This window comes from Musa acuminata, chromosome BXJ3-11, assembly GCF_036884655.1.
Source record: "Musa acuminata AAA Group cultivar baxijiao chromosome BXJ3-11, Cavendish_Baxijiao_AAA, whole genome shotgun sequence".
Lineage (NCBI taxonomy): Eukaryota > Viridiplantae > Streptophyta > Magnoliopsida > Zingiberales > Musaceae > Musa > Musa acuminata.
This window is the reverse complement of record NC_088359.1, coordinates 27,181,791-27,205,487: the sequence shown is the minus strand read 5'-3', so window position 1 is coordinate 27,205,487 and position 23,697 is coordinate 27,181,791. Positions and strand designations below refer to the sequence as shown.

The 23,697-nt window shown below is 39.4% G+C and overlaps 3 protein-coding genes across 3 annotated transcripts; 2 read left to right on the top strand and 1 right to left on the bottom strand.

Annotated features, from left to right (window-relative positions):
• The first annotated feature begins 445 nt into the window (after positions 1 to 445).
• LOC103971654 (la-related protein 1C) lies at positions 446 to 13,078 on the top strand. The gene is made up of 6 exons (XM_065174354.1): positions 446 to 1,001; positions 1,144 to 1,675; positions 1,771 to 1,921; positions 2,004 to 2,094; positions 11,841 to 11,912; positions 12,229 to 13,078. The coding sequence occupies exons 1-6, from the start codon at positions 582 to 584 to the stop codon at positions 12,343 to 12,345; spliced, it is 1,383 nt and encodes a 460-aa protein (XP_065030426.1). The 5' UTR covers positions 446 to 581; the 3' UTR covers positions 12,346 to 13,078.
• A 2,592-nt stretch (positions 13,079 to 15,670) lies between these two features.
• On the top strand, positions 15,671 to 18,032 carry LOC135652941 (GDSL esterase/lipase EXL1-like). Its single transcript, XM_065174300.1, has 5 exons — positions 15,671 to 15,971; positions 16,513 to 16,643; positions 16,731 to 16,964; positions 17,265 to 17,520; positions 17,664 to 18,032. Exons 1-5 carry the CDS (start codon positions 15,698 to 15,700, stop codon positions 17,858 to 17,860), a joined length of 1,092 nt encoding a protein of 363 aa, XP_065030372.1. The 5' UTR covers positions 15,671 to 15,697; the 3' UTR covers positions 17,861 to 18,032.
• Positions 18,033 to 18,596: 564 nt separating this feature from the next.
• LOC135583867 (F-box protein At4g35930-like) lies at positions 18,597 to 23,308 on the bottom strand. Its single transcript, XM_065174301.1, has 5 exons — positions 23,182 to 23,308; positions 21,312 to 21,730; positions 21,135 to 21,209; positions 19,085 to 19,194; positions 18,597 to 19,000 (listed from the first exon to the last, which is right to left on the bottom strand). Exons 2-5 carry the CDS (start codon positions 21,663 to 21,665, stop codon positions 18,742 to 18,744), a joined length of 798 nt encoding a protein of 265 aa, XP_065030373.1. The 5' UTR covers positions 21,666 to 21,730; positions 23,182 to 23,308; the 3' UTR covers positions 18,597 to 18,741.
• Positions 23,309 to 23,697: the final 389 nt, after the last annotated feature.

Here is a 23,697-nt window from a genome sequence, read left to right as displayed (position 1 = left end):
TGACACGGTGCTTTGCTAATTTGACTATGTGTGAAGCCATTTGCTGGTAGAAGAATTGTTAATGCCTACTTCATCACAAAGGCCTGAAGACTTAACCATGAGATCAGTGGCGTAATATATTAATTGTTAATTTAGGGTAATTAAATGGAAAGCCAAAAATAAAAATGTATATATATATATATAATATTGGATATGATTTTTCTATAGTCTATTTCTTCCAAAATATTAGATTTGTTGCTACATTTGACATGAAGATATCTGGGAGACATAAGAACCAAAATATTATTAACGGTTGTATGGAGAGATATTATTAACAAAAATATCTTTAATATGGAGAGATATTCAACAAATGTATGCCCTATATAATATGGTTCAGAATTATAGTAATAAAGAAAAATGTTGCAAAGAAATGATTCGGTTGGTTTTGTGCCCTATATAACAAGATCTCTAACAAAGAGAGACACGGGAGATGCACATTGGACTGCGTGAAAGGGAGAATCCCCTCTCTTGGTCGTGCTCTCCTCCGTGGAATCTTTGGAACGAAGACTACCCAATTCCATCCTTCCTCTTCCCCATATCTCATGGCCTCCTCCAACGCCGCCGCCGCCTCCGATCCCTTGTCCAGCACCCCTTCCCCACGCGCCGCCCGGCCCGGCCGCCATCCCCGCTCGCACCTCGTCCCCGGCGATCCTGAGGCCCCGTCCTCTCCCTCCTCCACGCCGTCCCCGCCTACGGCCGCTGCGATCCCCTTCCCGGACGCCTTGGATCGATCCCCCCAAAGGCCGCCGGTGGAGGACGTGGCTCCGTCCTCGTCGGACGCCGCTCGAGGGAAGAAACCGGCCTGGAAGCGGCCGCCCAACGGCTCGATCGACGCGGGCGCCGTCGTGATGGGGGGCGCTGCCTCCTGGCCCGCCCTCTCCGAATCGGCCAAGACTACCTCCAAATCTCCGTCCTCCGATGCTCTGAAAGCCCTCTCCGATGGACCGCTATCCGCGCCCCCGGTGAGATTTTCCAGATTTTGGCAAAGGACCCCATAAATTCTAGATGGAAATGATCTAATCGCACGCAATACGAGTTTGGATTGATCTAAACCTGTGCATGTTATTCTAGCGATCTGTGATTAGGATTCTGTGTTGTGCTTAGGAGTCGGTGGTCTCAAATTCTGCACCAAAGCCGAACTCGAATCCGTCGTCAACCCCAAACCATGTTGCACCTGCACGCCATAAATCAATGAAGCGTGGGAGCAGCAGTGGCAATAATAGCAGTGTCGCACAATCCGATGGTGGAATCTCGCTGCCTTCAACACCACCAACTTCAGGACCTGTGCCTCAAGCTAGCTCGGACAGGCAGGCTCCCCCAGAACCCTCACCTGGAAGCCAAATTACCAGGGGCGGTGGGTCGGGATCACAGGCCCATGATACTGACAGCCACCCTAGAGGCCATGGTGGCAATCGGAGGTGGAACAATGGTGGTGGTGGTGGCGGCGGTGGTGGTGGTTCTCACCACAACAACTATGGCAACCGCTATGATGGATATCGTAGGAATGCTGGTGGGAGAGATGCCCACATTCCGCACCGGGGTGCCAGGCCTTACCTCAGGCTGCCTGTGCCACCTGTAGCACCCCCATTCCTCACCTCTCCATCGCAGGTCCGTCCTTACCCGATGGTATTCCCTGGTAAGTTCTGTTGTCTTGGTAAAGGATCTGAAGTATCTCCCTTCTACTGCGGGTATGTTTCATTTGTTCCGGCAATGTTCTTAATTTGCCTTCAGATATGCATTCTCCTGTCTTTTATGTTGCCACTCAGCCACCTCCTGGAGGTGTGCCCTTTGTTCCTCATCCGGCACTTCCACCTGCAGTATTTATCCCAACTATTGATCCACAGCGTGCTAGTCTTTTGAAGCAGATAGATTACTATTTCAGGTGAACAGCTTGTCCGCAATTTGATGATTATTTTAACATAATTGAAGGCTTCTTTAGGTGACAGCGTTTCTTAACTATTCAGCTCCGATAATTTATGTAAAGATGTTTTCCTGCGGCAAAACATGGACGAGCAAGGATGGGTTCCAATATCCTTGATCGCTGGATTCAATAGAGTGAGATATTTTTTAATAGTAATACCAAATGTTTCTTTTATGTATTGCTAGTTCATGTTAATGCATAATATCCTTTGGCCTCTGCTTCCATTCTATTCTTTGTTTGTTTGTGTGTATGTGGATGATGAATTTTTTTCATTTGTATGCCAAGCATGATGTAATCTTTGAACTTTCCTCATTAATGGTTGAACGACTGGGAGTTCTTGTCTGCATGATTGTGTTGAATCTTTCTTTGTTGATAGATAGCAGTAATAACACATATATTATTGAGCATTTGGATTTTATTCCTTCACATTGGTCTATTTGCTTTCTATATTGTTGATATGTCTGTCTGACAATGCATCAGTATATATTCATCTAATATGAGAATCATGGGGTCAATTCACTTCTTCAACAAAAAATGTACCTTCACTAGTTCTTGTAGTTAATTTAGTATTGCTGTTAACTTCTTCTTTCAACAAAAAATGGCAACCACTATTTCTTTATATAGAGAAATTTAAAATTGAGCCATTATATTATAGCAGAAAATGATTGTCTGCTGATGCAAGTGAACAATGCTACTCTTCTGTGAAATGGAACAGAAATATTAGTCGGCCATGAATATAAGAATTTACTTTAGGGATCAAATTATTCTTCGATTGCCCTTTTTGTGTATCACAATTAATAATAATAGTTGTTCCAAGGCAGAATTCTGTCTCCGTTGTCATTTTAGTATTTTCCAAGATGTTTATTATGGTTTCAGTTGTATTTTGTGGAACATGGAATGCTATCAGTCTTCTAAGGATGAATGTTATTAATTTTCTGCTGGAATTGTAATTAACAAGTTTTATTATGTTCTTGCAAGTAAAGTTATCCTGCATTGTGTTTTCTGTTATAAATTTGAGTAGTACAAAGAGCAAAGTTTCTCTGCATCGGCTACAGCTTTTGAAGGAATGATATTATAAAATATTGATAATGTGAAATGTTAAGTTTCATGTGCAACTAGATAGCATTAAACACTTGAAGTTATATGATTTGATCTGGGCATGATATTATGATGGCTTGTTTCATAAAAATTGTAGGTGATGCATCAGTTGGAGATTTGATGATGACATAGTGGTTGCCTTTATCATTTTAATTGCACTCAACTCTGAGAACCCAACCAGCCTCTTAGCTTGTTCTGCTGCTATAATCTGTTCCAAGTTCATTTTGTACATTCATGGATCATAAACAAGTAAAATATGAATTTTTGCAATTTGCAGTACCACATTAAACAAAGGTAGTAGATTAACATGGGGATGGGAACTTAAGGAATCATAAATGAATTGAGATATGTTCTTTTATACCAAATAAATGAAAACTTTATCTTTTGCTGATCAAGATCAGTTATCAGTCAGTTAACAAATCATGGAAGATCTAGTGAAGATCCTGTTTCTATACCTAGGAGATTCTGTTGTTGATTCAGGAAACACAAACCATAGCTGAGGTCCCATTTTTATGGATAGGACATTTTCTTTACTTGCATCTGGTTTCAATCCATATGATATTCATGTGGTTCAGTACAACTCTTGATGCTACGTCTTTATAGTTCCCTTGGCACATTAAATCAATAAGCAAGTCAATCAGATTTGATGATTTGATTGAATTACATTGTAGATATAGTCTTGATTATAAGGTTCAAACCACCAAGTAGTAGGAAATTGTTGATAAATATTGTTTGACGCTAGGTAAGTCCAATTAAATGCTTAAAGGATTTTTTCTGTATTATATGGTTCATTTAAGATGGAGTTTGAAAGATAACATTGGTAAAACTTCAGCTTGAAGGCCAATGTTTGAGAAGCATTATTTCGTTGGGCCTGGAGCTAGAGGCTAAGATTCATGTTATTGCATTTTGTTATTCAGTAGTTTGTGCTTGTTATTTGGTAGTGCAGCTTCTTAAGGATGTTCTGCGAGCCACTGTGGCAAGGCACTCTAGGTTTCCATAGCAAGAAATTTAATGCTTCTATGAACATCAGTTTAGGCAGTAATCAGGTCTAAGATGCCTAGGTTATTCTTGGTTGGACCACTGTATGTTGATATATACATGGCTATATTTTATATTTTGAGCACGAGTCTAGGTGTTATGTTAAGGATGCTGCTTCTAGTCACAAAAACCTCTTTACTTGTAGGGAAAAGGTCACATACATTGATCCTCTATGGATCTTTCGTTGGTGCCTCATGCATTAGGTTGGCTTTTTTTTTTCATATGGTTATATTTGTATTAGCCTATACATTTGTTCATGTATGATATGAAAGTATATCTATGGTGATAGTAAATTTGCTTAACCATTGCTTGCTTGAGATGATAATTGTATGTATCCATTTTATGCTTGTTATTATTATCTTTTAGTCAATATCTCTAGCTACATGGAACATATTTTGAAACATTGATTATTTTAATGTCATTGCTATAAATGTCAAGTTACAGTGGAATGTTACATTGTATGAGGATATCCCTGTGTTTATGTTTCAAATAAAAAATGACTGTCTTCTTTTCCTAAGTGCGTTAAGTGTGATGCATCCTACCTGCATATAATCTTCTAGGCTTTGGGATAAAGTATTTTTTTCTGCAATCATGTAGACTACTTAACCACTATGGAAGGATTATATTATCTGATCATGTGCTAAGTTCTTAATTCATGTGCATAATATGTCGCTAGAGCAAAGAAAGAAATTTTATCATTTTAGGTGGAACAGAATGTGTAATATATTTTGCTCTTATACTATTGTAGTTAGTTTTTATTAGAAAATAAAGAAGTCCTGGTGCATTTGTAGATCTTTAGTTTCTTCTATGCATTAAATTTCTTTTCCAACACCATACTATCATCGACAAAGCTGTAAATAGGGTGTTCGATGTAATGCTCGTGCGCGTTCGTATATTTTGGTTTTGTTCATGTTTTGCAAAGTATGTAAAGGGTTTATGGTAGGCTTAGCAGTCATTTTATTTGGCTTTTGTGGTTGTTTCAAGCTTGTAAATACAAGTTGTGTGCAGTCATCGCGTAGAGGCAAAATTACCCAGAAATAGGCTATCCGGACAGTCATTTTGGGGGTTTGTTTTTTAGTATGTAGAGTGGTGTGAAGTGTCAGCCATCACAACACCCAAGAGCTACTCGGTGTACCACATCGCTGGATGGGCTTTCGAGGTAGTGTTTAGGGCTGGTTTGTTGTCTTGTTCTGCGGTAATGTCATGTGGGCACTTGTGGGGACTTTTGGTTGTAACAAACCACCTTGGACCCTTTGTCATATAACCGTTCAGAGTTTGCGAAGTCTATTTTCGTAATTTGTATTGCATATCAAGTGTTTGTTGAAATAGTTGCTTGTTGGATCCCGAGTTAAACTCTTTCTTAAGGGGACTGTAAGAGATTTCGCGGAGGTTGACCCTTTACTAACGGATACGCAACGGTGCTGCACGACTTGGGCAAAATCGACTAAATCCATGATAGATGGTTTCAAAATAGGACAAGCACTCTTAGAAACACTTGGTATGCAAACGTGAGAAACCTAGCGGGGCTACGTTAAGCGCAGCCAGCACGCGTGACTATCTGAGAGAAATTGGCATTGAGAGGTAGGGAAATGTGTCGCTCAGAGGAACGAGCATTCAAGATTGACATTCAAAGGAATGATCAATCCTTCGCGTAAGAGGCACCATAAGAACAAGTGAGCTAGGAAGAACAAATAGTGCACAAAGGTTGGGATGCCAATGTTCGAGATACGGCTTGACGTTGGCAACCAAATTTGATAGTGCTCAAGGCAAGTGGGGCACTTGGCAAAGGATGAGACTGTGCAAGGAGGGATGAGTTGCTTGGCGACCGAAAGAATTGTGCAAAGTTCACAAAAGTGATAGGAATTACTAACTTGTAGAGCTGAAGTTGGGGTCAGAAGGCTTTGGCACGGGGCAAGAGGATGTGGAGGCAAGAACTCTTGAAGAAAATGTCGTGGTGCTGCCATTCAAGTTGCTGCGAAGGAAGCGATGAGTAACGAAGATTATGTTGGGGTCAAGAGCCCAGGATTCAGATAATGGCCCGCCAACTTCAATGAATTTGGTGGATTTCGAAAGTTGCTAGGCGACGGACTGTCCTAGAACTGTGCTTCATTCAAGTGTGACCCGAGAGCGGGTGGATGAAGGTTAATTACCAAAGGAGCGAATACAATCGGAGGTGGCGGAGGCTACACATAGAGAGATCGCGGTTTGAGTTTATCCCATGAAGATCAGAATGCAATGGAGATGCTATCAGGAGGCGACATGGTGCAACGGATCATGATGGAACAGTTCGACAAACACGGGAGATGAAACGGTTCGAGGTAATGCAACACACACGGGAGAAGTCCTGCGAGGGACTTGATTATATGGAGGTATGATCAGGAGCTACCGAAAGCTCCACTTCTGTGAACAACATAATGGTAAGAAGGGTTATGAATTCAAGGAGTAAATGTTATGGTACCGTAGAGGCGGTATTCTATGTGTGTATCGAATGAAAGCCTTGATCATCAGCATATGAGGCTGTGTACCACCAATGGGTAAATTTCGAGTGCAAGTACTAGTGAGTCTTATGAGGGGATTTGATCATACATAGGTATGATCAGAGCAGTTGGAGAGTTGGATTGCTCCAGAGCTCATATTCGCTTAAGGGAGCCTAGCAAGTCAGAGGACGAGACCGAGTAAGTGAACATTGCTACCAAGAATACAAGGGAGAACTGAATCAATACGAGCCCTGTAACATGATGGCGGAGACCATGCATAGGAGTTGCAGTCTATCTTTCCATCGATTAAGGGGAACTGCTTGGAGAACACAAATGTATTAAAACAAGTAGTCGAAAGGGGCGAGAAAGCGACGAGTCCAGAGGGACTTAGCTATCTAAAACCAAGTGTCAGTTATAATTGAGGTAGACTTGGAGGAGTGTCACGGTGTTGCAGAGGCGGATCTACTGATCGCGAAGAAAGGGATGCATATGCAAGGCGACAGATAGTAGGGCCATGGGTATGGCAACGCCATGGTACCACAGAGGGGGGGCTTCCATGGAGTCATCGATCCTTTGCTCTCATGGAGGGAGAGTGCTTGGTCAAGAAAGGGGCCGAGGAGGTGGAGAATGCAAAGGTAAACTCCAAATACCGAGATAAAGCTAAAGGGCAGAGGTTAGGAAACTTCGTAAGACCAGTGTCAATAGGCTTCTCATCAAAATAGTCGAAAGTAGGGGACTTCAGGTTGATACAGGAGGCTCGACTAAGGCACGAAATAGGTAGTGTGTGATGCTATACCTTTTATACTCACAGCAAAAATGATGGAGAAGATGGTACAATCCCAGAGGTGACCAAAACTATTAGAGAATTAATCTAAGTTGTGGCGAAATTTCTTGCAATCCAGAAGTTCGATGGCAATGAGAAGGCGAATCGCAGTAGCTAACTTAATGTAGGGTGTGTAAACACTTTGGGTGCTTCAGAAGTGTGAGTAAAAGGCAGGCGAAGGCTAGTACCCAGCTCGATGCATAGAGTACAACCCTTGAGGAAGCGAGGGAAGTCCAGTAACCTTTGCCTTCTCAAAACCTTTGTCTTCTCAACTTTTAAGAGAATGGGCGAAACCGAGTACCCCGGTTCTCTTGCTTATCCAGCATAGGAGCTCTACACATGTTTAAAAACCCTTCAGAGAAAGTGGAAGACAATAATTGTCAAATTCCCACCAACAGTGATCGATTCTACCAAGAGCAGGTTGTTCGCTTCATTTCCCAACAGAATGTCAATCGAAAGCGGTAGTGATACGAATCTACTTTGAGGTGATAACTAAGTAGAAGAGGAATCGATGGGAAAATTTTGTGACGGAAAGACCTCAAAAACTTCTGCGAGGTAATGTTCGTTAAAGTATTAATAGGCATTCACCTAGTTCAAGCGACGCGAGACGTGTGAGAGACTAGCGTATAACAAATAAGGTATTTTCCTTCATATGAAGGATCTGCAGGAACCAACAAAGATTAGCACAACTCGACTGACCCCACACCATAGTAAGAGTCATTGGCGAGTTGAAGTAGCGTAGCGGATCAAAGTTCGACTACTCAACAATAACAGCGGAGAGTAATTGGGAGCCAAGAGGCGCGTTGCAAATAGAGTAGAAGATTGAAGATTCACCAAAGGCGAAGAGATGCAATGTCTGCAATGGCTTTGATGAGGTCGTTGAAGGAATAAGGGAGAATGCCATGGATAAAGCTGTAAATAGGGTGCTCAATGTAATACTCGTGTATGTCTGTATCTTTCGATTTTGTTCATGCTTTTCACAACCTATAGAGGGCTTACAATAGGTTTGACAGCCCCATTTTGGTTGGCTTTTATGGCCTTTTCAGGCTTATAAACATCGGTTATGTGCAGTCGTTACACAGAGGCAAAACTCTCCAGAAATAGGCCATCCAGGCAACTATTTTAGGGGATTTCTAACTCCGCAAAGTGGTGCAAAGTGTCAGCCAACACAGCACCCGAGAGCTACCCGGGTGGCATATGGCTAGATTGGCCTTTATGGTTGTGTCTAGGGCTAGTTCGTTGTCTTGTTCCGCAACAATGTCATGTGGGCACTTGTGGAGACTTTTGGTCGCGGCGGATCACTTTTGTCGCACGACCGTTCAGAGCTTGCGAAGTCTATGCTTGTAATTTGCATTGCATATCAAGTGCTTATTAAAATGGCTGCTTGTCGGATCCTGAGTTAAATGCTTCATCTAACCCATCTTCTCTTTTGCAGGTCCTTAAGGGACCGTAAGAGGTTTCGGAGAGGTTGATCCTTTGCGGACAGATACGCAAAGATGCCTCACGACTTATACAAAACCAGCTAAGTCCGTGACAATATGGAAAGATGTCACTTTAGACCAAAAATCTTAAAATTCTTATCAAAAATTGGCATTCATGCTTTGTCAATGCTATCACATGGGACTCGAGAAAAATACCATGCGATCCAGATTTTGGTCATGAAGGCTCTTGGACTGTCCTCTACTATACGGCCACCTGAGACTAAAGAAGATCTGCTTCCTTTATGTGCCTGGTGGGGCTTCATATATTATGGGTGAAACATTGGTTTTTCTTGCTATATAGCATCACAAATTAGGTGTCATTTTTCTGTATGAGACTACTTAATAGCATTGATCATGGTTATTGCATCACAAATCATTGTCTACAAGCTATTTTGGTTATTGCAAAAACTTGCATGTGGTTGTGCAATACCAAACCTGACATTGATAGTCTGATCAGGTAGTTTTGTCAATCCCATTCTGCTGTATGTGACTTTAGAGCAAGCCTTAGTGCTTGTGACACAACAAGCCTTTCAATCAATGATTAACATGCCCAACCACATGTCATCACTGTCTCGTGTCACCAAAGAAGACCCCCATTGCCAACATAAAGGGATAGAATTGAAGGAGTGCATTAGCAGGTCAAATAGAAATAGAAGTTTAGTTCTGATATTGCTTTTTGTTGGCCATTCTCCTTTCTGGATATACCAAGTACCAACACCCATGCATTGTAATTGTCATCTCATGTCAGTAGCACCTACCACACCAACTGTAGGCCAAAATGGGGGTTATAGGCAACAATTGAATCGGTAGTTTATTGCCAAGATGGGGTTATAGCACGTGTGTTGGGCTCAGGTGAATAGAAATGCATCAGTGCACTCAGTGCCGCAAAATAACTGATGCCAAAAGTTTATATAAGAGCATGGAAAATGGAAAATGTTTATACTTTGCTTATAAAAGCTAATATTTTATCAAACAGCATGCATGTAGAAGTATCATATTGTCATCATGGAAAATGTTGCAAGAGTTATACTTTGCTTATTATGGTGAATTGCCTCTTTTAACCGACAAGAAACTAGCTTTCTCATGGCATGAAGGTTTTAGGTGGTGTGCATTTTGATATACTTTAAACAGAATATTACACACCTTTATTTGTATGGGAGCAATGATTGAAAATCCAATAGTGATGCAGAATGTGGAATCTGAACTTGTAGTTTCTATTTACTATGTCTAGGGTTGCAATAACCCTTAGTGGACCTTCTGTAATCTTGTTCTTGTTTGTTCTGTAGAATTTAGTTTGTGCAATGGGACCTAGTTTTTCTTTTCATTAGGAAGGATAGCTAAGTGCTTTAATTGTTCTATAGAAGAAAGAGAAGTTTGCTCTTCACTATGTTCATTTGAGCAAAAACCTTGCTCCTATGATTGATGTTTATGTTGGCTCAGTATCTTAATTGAAACTTTGCTTGTTTTGTTATTTGCTATTAACTTGAGAAATTAATAGGTTGTTTTCACTCTTTTCTTCTTCCAATGCTTTTTCTATATCCGAATCCAATCTGGGCTGTGAGTTGTCTGACTGGATGCTATAGTCCTATTGACCTATTGAACAGAATTCCATGCTGGTCTGCTGAAATTTGGAGCTTGACGTACCTTATATAACTGGATCCCAACACAAATTATTTGCATCCTGAAGTACTACTGTCAGTTTAACCTCTGATGGTGGATATAATAATTTTGATAATACTTGCAATGCTGCCTCTCTTTTATATTCATCTGTAAGGGATATCTGTTCTTATATGTAAGGCTCTTTATCAGCACCCTTAATTCTGACTACATTAACCACTAGAAACCTCTCAGTTATTGGTCTGACTGATTGCTGAAATCAGTATCAGATCGAAATTTAAATCCTTGATTTTGCCACCTGAATCTGATCATTAGTTTTTTCAGTGAATATATCGTGTTACCAGTCAAATTGACTACTGATGAGTACTCATTTGAACTTGAGATCAAGCATACTTTTGCAATGGTTTTGATTAGATGTTTTCTTTAGATAAAATAATGATCAATTCATTATGAATTTATTTCATGGGCGTTTTTATAAAGCCATACCACGATTGTTGCTGTTGCCCGACATATATTTGACTGGGATTCATGATGTTCCTTTTTTTTCTCTAGCTACAGAATTAGTTGCAAGTGATTTAATCCATTTAAAGCCACTTTTCTCTTTTTCTTCTGAGTCTTTTTGTTAATCCAAATAATCGATCAGACCTACAAGCCGTATTTAGTTACAGTTTTGATGGTCCACAACGGCTCTAATTGATACAATGCTATTGAGTCATTTTTGTATGGTTTCCTTAATCCTAATGAAATCATCTCACATTCTTTAGTCATTTTAATAAATTTGAATCTATTAAGTACCAATTGAAGATGTTTAGTCAGGGAATTGGTGAACCACATGTTTTTGGAAACTTTAGCTTCATTATGGATTAAGATATCGTTACCTGTATTTCATCCTTCTTTTAATTGTTTGTGATGCCACTTGGCACATAGTAGACCCCATTTTTGGAAGTCAAAACTATCACATGGGGCGAAAGGATGAGTGCATGAAATGCTATGGCGAGGGTTTGTGCCCTCGACCTGAGGTAAGGGAGCCCTGAAACACTCCACCGACTACCTGGCTGAATGTATTGCATCCATCTGATACGGTGAACTTACTCTAGCAGTTTAAAATATCAGTATGTGATTCTAATCTACCTTAAATGATTTTGGAAGGACATGATGTGTTGCTAAACCCTGAAGAACCGTTATGTTGAGGCTATTAGTTGTGTGGTTAGGTTTAGATTCTTTGTGGATGTTTAATATGGATTAGAATATGTTTCCTTTTGCTTCTGGTTTCTTTGATCTTTTTTTCATTTCCTACTGAAGTACACTCATGCACTGTGAAAAATTGCTGTCACAATGTTTTGCAGGTGAGGCAATTAACAAACAGCATTGACTTTATATTGGATACAGTGCAGTTATCAACTGAAGTGGAAGTACAGGTACCTTCTATAAGCTTAGTTAGATTTTTTAATCCAGCTTTTTCATAATGTTATTGGAAAGATGAACGAATGATGTGCTAGCCATGAAATTTTTTAAACCATCCCCTTTAGTTTTGTGTTTGTGACCTACCATTTTAAATAAATAGGTGATGAACATAGTAAACATGGCATTATCCTGTGGTTGATCACTACATTGTGCTTTTTGAAAAAAGAACTATAGCGAAGATCATTATTCTCTTTCTCTCTTTTTCACACACATTGGACTTATGCTGATGTAGCTACTAATCTTTCATCTTTTCTGCCACGCTTATTGCAGGGTGAGAAAATAAGGAAGCGTAATGACTGGATGAATTGGGTTCTGCCACCAAATAACAACCAATTTGCTAATATTTCCAGTCAGTCTCCAGCAACACCAAACTCTGATAATCTGTAAGCTTGCGTGCAATCTGTTCGACTAGAGGGAGCTGCTGACTGGAGTAGCATGAGTATACCAAATCTTAGCGAGGTGTTACTAGTAGATCAGCATCTAGGATCCTGAGCAATTAGTTGCAAGTAGCTATGAGAACCGTAAATGAAATGATAATGGGCAAGTCATTGGACACTGATCAAGGTTGATTGGACCAAATCTGGAAGCAGCTTAGTCAGGATTAATGTGTGATGAAGTTCATTCTTCACAGATGGAGGAATGGAGTTCTATTGGTTGTTTGTAAGGTTAAGGTCTACGTTTGCTGTGCCAGAATCTGCCAGTTTTGCCTCAGGTTGAAAGGGATAAATTACAAAAAGAAAAAAAAAACAACAGAAAATTATAAAAGAAAGAAAAGAAAAGAATTGAAGAGAAAAAGGGAAACATAGATAGAGACTACAATTATGAGGTTTCTACACATGGGCAAATGGTGCTGATGGTGATATCTTATCACCATCTTCCATCATTATCTCATTTCTGAACTGTTCCTCATTTTATTTTTGGTTGCAAACCTTTTCTTTCTTCATAAAGAAGGTCCGAACTATTCTCATTTTTGAGTTCCTGAGGATTTGGATATTGGTCATTCTGAACTTAAGCGACTTTTTCATTTTCCTAATTTGTTTGTCCTCTTTCATTAAAAAGAAACATATTATCACGACACTATTACTTCTTTTCAGTATCATTTGAGGAATTTTGGTGTTTACATTCTCTTCTTGTAGGGCAAAAATTCATTTTATATACTCATTTTTATATAGCCTGCCGTTGTCTAGTCGATATGTATTAAACATTCTTGGTATTGTTCATGGAATCCGTCGATGGTGATCCTTCGATACTATGTGCAGGTAAATGTCTACCCATGTCGGGTGTTCTTGTCTTGGTAGTTATTCAAAATATTTTTGGTTACTTGTTGGAAGCTTCTTGACTCAGACAACATGTGGTTTAACTCGTACTAGAAGCATTAAAAATATATTTTACTGCTTTGATAATTAGAGAGATTAATTATTTTATACGCAGCCTATGGGTTAATCTAGACTTTTGTTTATCCAACAATTTCACGTAGCTCACTGGGAAATTTTTTTCATCGACTTAACCCAATCTGTTACCAAAGTGATGATAGAAGAAGTAATTTGGGGTCCCTACATCTTTATCATATCAATATTTAAGTCTTTCATATATGTCAGTCCCTTTAATACCTAGATTTTTAAGAAAATAAAATAAAATTCTTAATCAACATTCAATATTGTGAGTAATTTTGGAATGTTTACATTAGAAGTAGTAGGCGAAAGTAAATGACCATTCCACCCATTTCCTCCTCCAAAATCAAGTGCATGCAACTTCCATCACCATTTTCCTATCATCTATGCAAAACTGCAGCAGAGTGCAATGGAAGTTTTCTTCCAAGATACAAGAACATGGAAGAATGTTACTTTCATGTTGACCACATTCAACAGTTGCTGTGACCTGAGTGAGGCACACCATCTTTGTTTTGGTAGGGAAGATAAGACTATTTGAATGAGTTTCTGCTAAGGGTTAATTCCATTTGAAGATTCACAAGTTCAAGACAACTGTTTTTTGTTACAAGTTCTTCCAAAAAGGAAAAAAAAAAAAAAGAAGAAGAAGAAGAAAGCTTGACAAATCAAATATAATTAATTAATTACTTTATCAGGGCCAAGTTTGTTGTCAGCTAAGAATCTTGAAAATACTACTGAATGCATGTAGTTGTTCAAACTATATAGTTTTCTTGTCATTTTTAACATCTCATCAGCCATGCTTTCTTTATATTAGACAACATAAGAATAAATCATCTCATCAAGCTTCCTGAGCCATGTCCATCATCATACAAAGCCTACAACCACAGAGGACAGGTAACCTAAGATCAAATCAACCATAACAAAAAATACCCTTGCAATTTATACTAATTTTTTAGAATTTAAACCTACTACAATTTTTGCAGTGCTGAGCAGATTCCATTACTTGTTTGGCACCTCAGCCTTTGCCCATCCACCAGGAACGACTGGTTGTTGCTTCTGGTGTTCATCATGTCCAAACCAGCAACTTGCATCTTCCCTTACTTCCAAGAAATCCAACAAGAAGGTGAAAGAAAGAAGTCAAGTGTATTTAGAGAAGAAGATACTCTGCTAAGTCAAGTGTTTGATAGAGGGGAAAGAAAAACCAAGGATTGAAGGAGAGTCTTGAACTGCACCACCAAAAACAAGTGCTCTGTTTGCATCTTTCAGTGTAACTACAGAAGAAAGAAGAAAAAGCTGAGCGTAATTAGAGAAGAAGATATAGTTAAAAGTCCAGCATTTGATAGGCAAAAAGGAGTGAAAGGAGGACTGTCTTGAACTGGACCACCGAAAGGAATGGACAACAGGTGCTCTGTTTTCCATCAGGTGCTCTGTTTTCCATCTACCAATACCTAAGAGGGTGAATTCTCGAACAAAAGTCTTGTACTGGAACACCATTTGATAGGCAAGGAGGAGTGAAAGGACAGTCTTGAATTGGACCACCGAAAGGAATGGAGAACACACGTTCTCTGTTTTCCATCTACCACTACCTAAAAGGTTAAAAAAAAAAAAAGTGAATTTTCGGAAGAAAAAAATTCTTAAGAATTTATTACAAAATATTTTAATTTTTTAAAAAATTCTCAGATAATATATTTTTAAAATAACTATCATGCCCTTATCGAGCATTATCCTCCACTTGTCGTTTTTTTTGTTTTACCGATTACTCTATTTACTTGTTCATCGTCCTTCTCTTATCATCTATGTCTCCATATACAAACTAGTTTCGTCAACCCTTCACCCTCTCCCGATTGCCTATGCTTCTGTGGATGGGTTGGCTCTGGCACAATGGTTGACTCTATCCATTATCCCATTTAGACCGTAACACTTTTTATTCTAATAAAAGTGTACGTGTGATGGTGAAAGCAATATAAGAAGAAGAAGACAACGACACAAGACGAGGAGCCACGATAGACACAATATGAGTAAGGGTAAAATAGTTTTTTAATATAATTATATACATTATATAAGAATTTTTTAAAATTAAGATGTTTTATAGAAAACTTTTAAACTTAAAAGTATGTTTTTCGAGATTTCCTCCCAGAAAGAAAGTAGAAGAAGTTAGTTAGTGTCGTTAGAGAGAAATACTACCTAAGACCAGCATTTAATAGACAAAAAGAAAGAAACAAAGTTAATGTAGTCAGAGAAGAAGATACTTCAAAGACCAACACTCAATAGACAGAAAAGAAAGAAGTTACTGTAGACAGAGACTACCCGCATTTAAGAAGAGCCTTTGAACTACTGCACCATCAACAGGGATGGAGGACAAGTGCTCTGTTCCGCTCTCGCTCGTACTTCCGCTGCTGCTGCTGCTGCTGCTCGACGGTGTTCGAGCTCTGACTACGACTGCAAACAAGACGACGCCGAAGGTACCGGCGGTGGTGGTGTTCGGGGACTCGATCGTCGACCCTGGGAACAACAACATGTTGCCGACCATCGCCAGGTGCAACTTCCCCCCGTACGGTAAGGACTTCCCCGGCGGCAAGGCCACCGGCAGATTCTCCAACGGGAAGAACCCCTCCGACATCCTCGGTGAGCACCAAACCCCCTTCCACGAGACTCTCTGCTGGCTGCAGGGAGCAAAATAAACATGCTTTTACACCATGAATTGCAACTCCTCCCTCTGCTGAGCATAAAGCTGTAGCTGTGGGCATATTAAGTCATAGGCAAAATTGTATATTACACATATATATATATATATATATATATATATATATATATATATATATATATATGTAAAATACATAAGCATAATATATATTTTCCTATAACATTATATATATATATATATATATATATATATATATATATATCTGTGTGTGTGTACACAGTTAGTGAATTTGGTAGGGAAATATATGCTAAACACTAAATTTACAGCTGAAAAATACAAGAATCTTTTATTTATATACATATATATATCCCTCTAAAGTTACATGGGAAAAATACGAGAATCACTAATGTATACGTATATGTGTGTATATACCAAATTCAGAAATTGTAAATATATATTTATTTATAGAGAATCACAAACGATGCAAAGAAGAGTGATGCATTGCAACCAATTTATTTCCAGCTTCGCAATTAGGAGTAAAGGAGTATGTCCCAGCATACCTTGGCACACATCTTGATGCGCAGGAGCTGCTCACTGGCATCAGCTTTGCATCAGGTGGCTGTGGATATGATCCTCTCACATCACAACTCTTGGTATCTCCCTGCACCCAACTGTGCGTCTCCTGCACTTTGATCTGTACAAGATTTAAGTTTCTGGTGTTGACATTGCTCTTGTTTCAGGTAGCTCTGTCGCTGAGGCATCAGCTGAACCTGTTCAAGGAGTACAAGGAGAAGCTAAAGAGGGTTGCTGGAGAAGGCAGAGCAGCCGACATCATTGCCAACAGTTTATATGCTGTGGTCACAGGGACTAATGACATTGCTACAACATACTTTCTGTTGCCATTCCGAAGGGCGGAGTTTGACATCCCTTCCTACATCACATTCTTGGTGCAATCAGCTTCAAGCTTTCTTCAGGTAACTGATTATATATATATATATATATAGTATCTAAAACAGGTGATAGTGGAGCAGACTTACTATTAAGGATTTGGACCTCATTCGATAAAATTTATTACTTGAATAATGAAGATAATACTTAATCTCAAGATGTTAGTCCGATATGTGATCATCATATCAATATTTTAAGTAAACTTTACTTAGCTTACAAAAAAAATGTGCGACAAAGAAGATTTTTGTTACTTAGTTGGTCACCCTTAAACATTGCTCAAGATTCAACTTTTCATGCTAACGATCATGAATGGCAACTCAACACAGGAACTCTACCGCTCGGGAGCAAGAAGAATTGCTATCATGGGAGCCCCTCCTATAGGATGTATGCCATCACAAAGAACTCTTGCTGGTGGAATAGAGAGAGAATGTGTTACCCTGTACAATGAAGCTGCAACGATGTTCAATTCCCAACTATCAAAGGAGGTGCAAAGGCTCGATAGCACACTGTTGGGAGCAAAAATAGTCTACATAGACATATACACTCCATTGCTTGATATGATCTTACGGCCCTTCGCCTACGGTAATTTTAGTAATAAGAGGATATATAGAGAAAGACCTAAAAAGATTTCATTTGAAATCATAAATAAAAATTAAAGTACATAAAATCATACAGCCGATTATTATGATGCTTTAGCACGACTTTGATTATAATTTTTCTCTCAGGTTTTAAGGAGTCCACAAGAGGATGTTGTGGCACAGGTTACTATGAGGTTATAATCACATGTAATAGCATCACTGCAACTTCATGTGCAAATGCTTCAGAGTATGTATTCTGGGATAGCTTCCACACTACAGAGAGGGCAGCAGAGATGCTCATTACCCAAATTCTTCAGCAGTATGGTCCAAGTTTGCTTGACTAAAGCTAATTTACCTTCCCTTTGGTACTACTACCAGACATGCCATCTCAATTAATTCTACATTGTCCAAGGTTTATAATTGGGCTGATTCCTACTGATATGTAACCAATGTTTTAATGTTATTGACACCGTTTGTATCTTTTCAGCATCTATGATCAGCTTAGCTTTATATGCATCCTACCGAGTTCAGTCTCTTAATATTTTTCAAGTAGTAAGCTAAAAACATCAACAAGCTTTAAATGCCACAAAAACGAAATGATTCTACTTGACATTCATATGAAAATTATGCAGATAGTGTCTTGTCCAGATTAACAATACTATGTACAGCTAAAAGACAAGAAAACTTGACATGCAAAAAAGATCCAGCACCAAAAACCAAAAGTCCATCCATTCTTCTTAAAATTGAAAGCTACATGTCTCTGCTAATGTCTGTTGCTTTAGATAATTTCCTGTACTGAGCTTTGCCTTCCTGTGTGCTCTAGCAAACAAGCCCGGTTGTCGGGGATAAGTGATTAGCATCTAATTGCCAAAAGAAAAAAAAAAACTAATTGCTACTGCACAAATAGCAAAAAAAAATTTCCCCATGTTGCAAACAACTAAAATGTAAAAGAGCAAGGTATTTTAGACATGAGAACAAAATGAAGAAACAAGCATATACAAAATATAGCAAGAACTGTACAAAGAACTCAGTATATGTTAAAAGGACATATGACCAACTTGATCTGAGCTGATGATTCCATCTATATGCCCTCTTAACTTCTAAAACCTGAGGCAGCAACCATAAGCTGCTAACCCTGCACATGGCATTATGAAAGGAAAAGAAGGCATATACATTGAGTAGCTAACGGAAAGAAATATATGGAAAATTGATGAAGATAGGAGTGTCAACGGAGCTTATTCTGGGCTACTGCCTGACAGAGCTCTTCCTCATAGAATAGAACTCTAGTAGAAGCAATGGGCTTGAAAACTGGCCTTGATAAACATGGCGGCATCATGTGTCTTGGGGGCAGTGTGGGCTCCTGAAATAGGACAGCTGCAATCTGTTTCACGTCCATCAGGTGAAGACGAGAAGAACGACAACCATGTCTTGGAGCTTTAGGAGTGTGTGGACTAGATCCCCACGTACCCTTCCTTCCTGCTTTGCTGGATATGTACAATACTTTAAGCCAAGAAAAAGAAATGTGAGGAAATTAGCAAGTTCTGAGATGCATAAGCATCAAGACATACCTTGCAAAAGGCCAATGTTCAGTTGGAAGGGGGGTCTTATTTCTCAGCATCTCTTGCCTAGACCGGTCGGGAGTTGTATAATTGAAATGCAATTGCCTAGCCATAAGTACCTGGTCCAAATTTCAATTTGGAAAATTTAATTAAGGACTGTGAAACTGGACATCTTCAAACTCTTATGGCAATCATAAATCAAAAGTCAATTATATTGACTTAAGATAAGCTTAAGATAATACTACAAGAAACAGCTTTGCGAAGAATGTATGTTGACAACTTTTAGTTGAAAGTACCATTGCCATCACGGTAAGCACTACCTTCTACAACCACTAACAAAGATTCAGGTTACACAAACAAACTCCACTCGCATGATTAAGGCTGTATATGATATCCCTCTATAGACACCACATTGGTGTGAGTTTCATGCAGAAGATAGAAATTAATCATGCAAGGTCTAGGAATTAAGAGAAACTAATTAATTTTAATGATATTGTGAATCAATGGAAAAACATGTTCTTTGCATAGGCATCAAGATAAAGGCTCTAAACTAAATGAGTCCAGCAGAGCAGAACAAAAGAATTTACCCAAACAGATAAAACTAAGAAAGCATCAAAGAAATCGAAGTTGCAAAACTGAAGATGTCCCAAAGGTTTAAGAATATCTCAAATTAAAAAGCTTATACATGTATGCCACTTTGGGATCTATGAAGGTTGTAAATATGCAACTTCAGCCCACATTTACAATTGACATATCCAGAATTCTAACTTGACTCCTAAATCAAAGTAGGGATATCAACAGCACAAGATAGAGAATACTTCCCTATCCCCCCATCCTCCATCCCCGCCCCATTCCCCATTTAGACAAAGCAGGAAAGAGAATGGAGCCATTGCGGATGAGGAACCCATAAGTTCTCGGAATCCTCCTAATTAATTCATTTATTTTTAAAAAATAAAACTATTATCAAACATAATTAACAATACTAAAATATAAACATAACAAAAAAATAAATATATTCAAATATAAGTATATCAAAATTATCATAACTCATGGAAGAGACAAGAGGAAGATAAAGGATTGGGAAAGGGCACGAGGGCTACAACGACCAATGAGGTGGGGCTACAAGGTGGGCAAGGATGACTGCGATGAGGGGGCAGGGGGTTGCAGCAGTTATGATGAAGGGGTGAGGTGCTGCAATGAAGGAGAAAGCCGAGAAGACAGAAGAGGGAGAAGGGAGTATGCAATTGGAAGAAAAGGAGAAAGAGAGAAGAACACCAAGGAATCAGCATCGTTATTCATGATTCACCATTTGCAAATGTCGATCATCGGAGAAATCACTATTTACAGATGGAGAGAGAAAGAGGACTGATGAAGACAAAGTCAAACAACCGTTGCAACACTGCCTGCCATAAGACATTGGGTGCACGCAACGCATGAGGCCACAAGGAGGAGCTATTACTATTAAATGATGAGATATTTCATTTGATTCAATTGAACCAAATGATTTTTAATTGAATCATAATTGATTCAATCAAGATTCACATTATCTAATTTGAATAATGAAAATCTTGCTCGTCTAATGTTTGGGCCTAGCATCTCAACCCACTTATTAATGGATCAAGTACGAGTATGGGTATAGGGTGGGGAGTGCTCTACCCATCCCTGTCCCTTATTTGCATGGGTAACGTAAAATGCCCACCATCCCCATTTATTTTTCCTATCCCACCCCATTAGGGGCAGATCCCCATGGGTACCAATACCCATGGGTATAATTGACATTCCCAAATCGGAGTGGAGCATGTCTACTATCATGCCATGACATGGACATCATAGTTAGGGATTGAATCTTCAGAAACCAGTACCGTCTCTTGCTAAATCAGTAATGCAGTAACTACTCTGATACAATGGGCAAAAAGTACAAGGAAACCACAAAAGAACACTAACAGCTTTTAGAATTCGCTGTAATGCAGTACTGTCTCTTGCTAAATCAGTAATGCAGCAAGCAACTACTCTGATGCAATGGGCGAAAAGTACACCGAAACCACAAAAGAACACTTACAGCTGTTCGAATTCGCTGAGAAACATGGAAAACAGCCCTTAGCTGATCATGATGCAGATGGCATAGGATTTTAATCTTAGAACAAGAAAACCAAAGCAATTAGCAATAATATCAGCATTGCAATGCTGACAAATACTAGTTGCCAGAAACAAAATTCTGAAGCTCGTTAGTGCATACCAGAAGATCCATAGGGAGAGTTTCAAGTCTTGATTGCCTGTCGCACACTGCACTTTGTGGTGTCTTAGGTGTTACAGGCAGGTTTTGATGTTTGGCCTCATCTATTGCTGGCTGGGAGCTGACCTTAGTGGGAGACGTCACAGGTGTATTACTTTGAATAACCTCAGCTTCCCTCATTAGACCAATTTCTTCCTTCTCTGACTCCAACACAGTCCTCTTCTTCCCAATATCTGTGCATGATTTGCTTGACGTCTTGTTATAACAGATTTGGGCAAGTGCACCAGGTTTTAGATACTTGTTTCTTGTGTTCTTCAGTCGCTTCTTTTGCTTGAAAGCCATAGAGTTCAGACTCATGGGGTACACAAATAAATCATAAATCCTTATTCTTCAGTATATCTTCAACCACCATTACGTTCAAGCTACATTTGACAAAGACAAAACTGATTCAGCATACACGATATAAGAGGAACTTTTCTAGTACAAAAACAAAACAAAGACAAAATTAATTGTACTGGTAAATAGGACCAAGTGCACAATACAGGGGTCATCTCATGGTTGAGTAAATCAGCTGCACAATAATCAATAACTTCTTTTGTCATTATTTGTAACAGCCATCAGCAACCTGAATTTCCATTTGCATAACAGCAAGAGCATATTCATGTTTGGTCAAGAAAAGGATAAAGAAATTGAATGAACAAGACATCAGCCTTCTAGAAATCAAATTATACAGCATGGACACAAAAATGTGTTAATGTTCAAGAACGAGGACCAAAGATATCTACAATCAATTGTATAGAAGTTGCTTCAAGAATTTGTAAAAGCTTGCCATGTACACTAGGAAATTTGTGAACAGGAGTGATGATAAACAAACAGCCAACAGCAAGTAGTTGAGAGAAGGCTCAGTGTCTGTCATTGATGGTAATTTGACTGTAAATAGACTTCATTACTCTTATCAGAAATATGAAAACAACTAGTAAAAGTATTAAATCAACTTTAAATCTGGTGATCTACTTGCCCTGCAGCAATAAACCAATTTTAGACTGATTGAAGAAACAGCTATACAGTTTCCTAGTGCCATCTGCAGCTATATAAATCCAAACGGAATGAGCAAACGCATTGTGTCTATCTAGTTGCTGTAACCAAAGACTAGCCGATAAACATAAACATGATAGTATACCGGATAAGCTATATCCAACTTGAAGTGCAAAGCAACAATTAAGGGAATCAAATCAAATTAACCAAAATCAACTTTATATCTGGGTATTTACAACTACCCATTCCCTAATGCTGATCTTCAGCTCCATAAAATCAAATGGAAGAAGTAAACCGGTTGTAGCTGCCAAGTTTGTGAACCCAAAGACCAGTCAAATAGGCAGAAAGATAACCATCTCGAAGCGCAAAACACTGTTTGAGAAGGGTTACTTGCTTTGCATACCCCTCACGGGAATTATCAAAGCCAATCCAGATAAACACGATACTGCACTTGCACAACTCTCTAAGCACCAGAACATACAGTCTGCCTTCCACATTCCCTTACGACGAAGGATACTCTATTTCACTCGGAACGATACCCACAAAGCCCTACCTCAAAGTCCACACGCCCTATTGAAACGATTACCTCAAGGCATCATTATGAACCCTAAAATCCCCTCTCTTTTTTCCGATGATTGTGGATACGTACACGATTCAATTCAAGAATCAAATAACCAAGCAATAATCAAATACACTCCAGGAAGATGCATCGTGTCGGAGAACTAACCCGATAGACCATCAAAAGGCTCCAACATTCAACTACAGCGAGATAAGAACATAGAGGCAAAGGATAGCAACAAACTACATCCAGAAACGAAACAGAGGTGATATCGTATACCGGAATCCAATCACCATCATCTCAGCTGGGAGGCGAAGGCTGGAAATCGAATCCCGAGACCCCAAAATCCTAAGCAAAGCAGCAACAAACAACGAAACTAACTTAGAGTCGCGGCGTTGGCATCGAGGAGGAGAATGGGGATGCCAAAGAGAGGCGCGGGAACTTTTTATTCCCTCTTTTTCGAATTATTCGCGCCAAATATTTTCGACCGCAGTCCTGTTTAATCCGACGTGGCGAGCTCCGATTGGCTCCACGCCTCGATTTCGGCCCGTTAGGGCCCGCGGATGACGTCAGGCGCTCGGTCGGAAGGAGGAGATGAGGAGGGTAAATTAGGAGATTAAGGGGCTTTGAACTCCAACGTGGCGAGCGCGCATTGGGCGCCCACCCAGTCGTGTGGGTCGTTAGGGTCGTCGATGACGTCAACCGCACAGATCGGACGGCGGAGAGCGCGCGTGGTTTCGTTTGATCATTAAGGAGCGAAAATTAGGAGATTAAAGATGAAATTTAGGGGCGTTT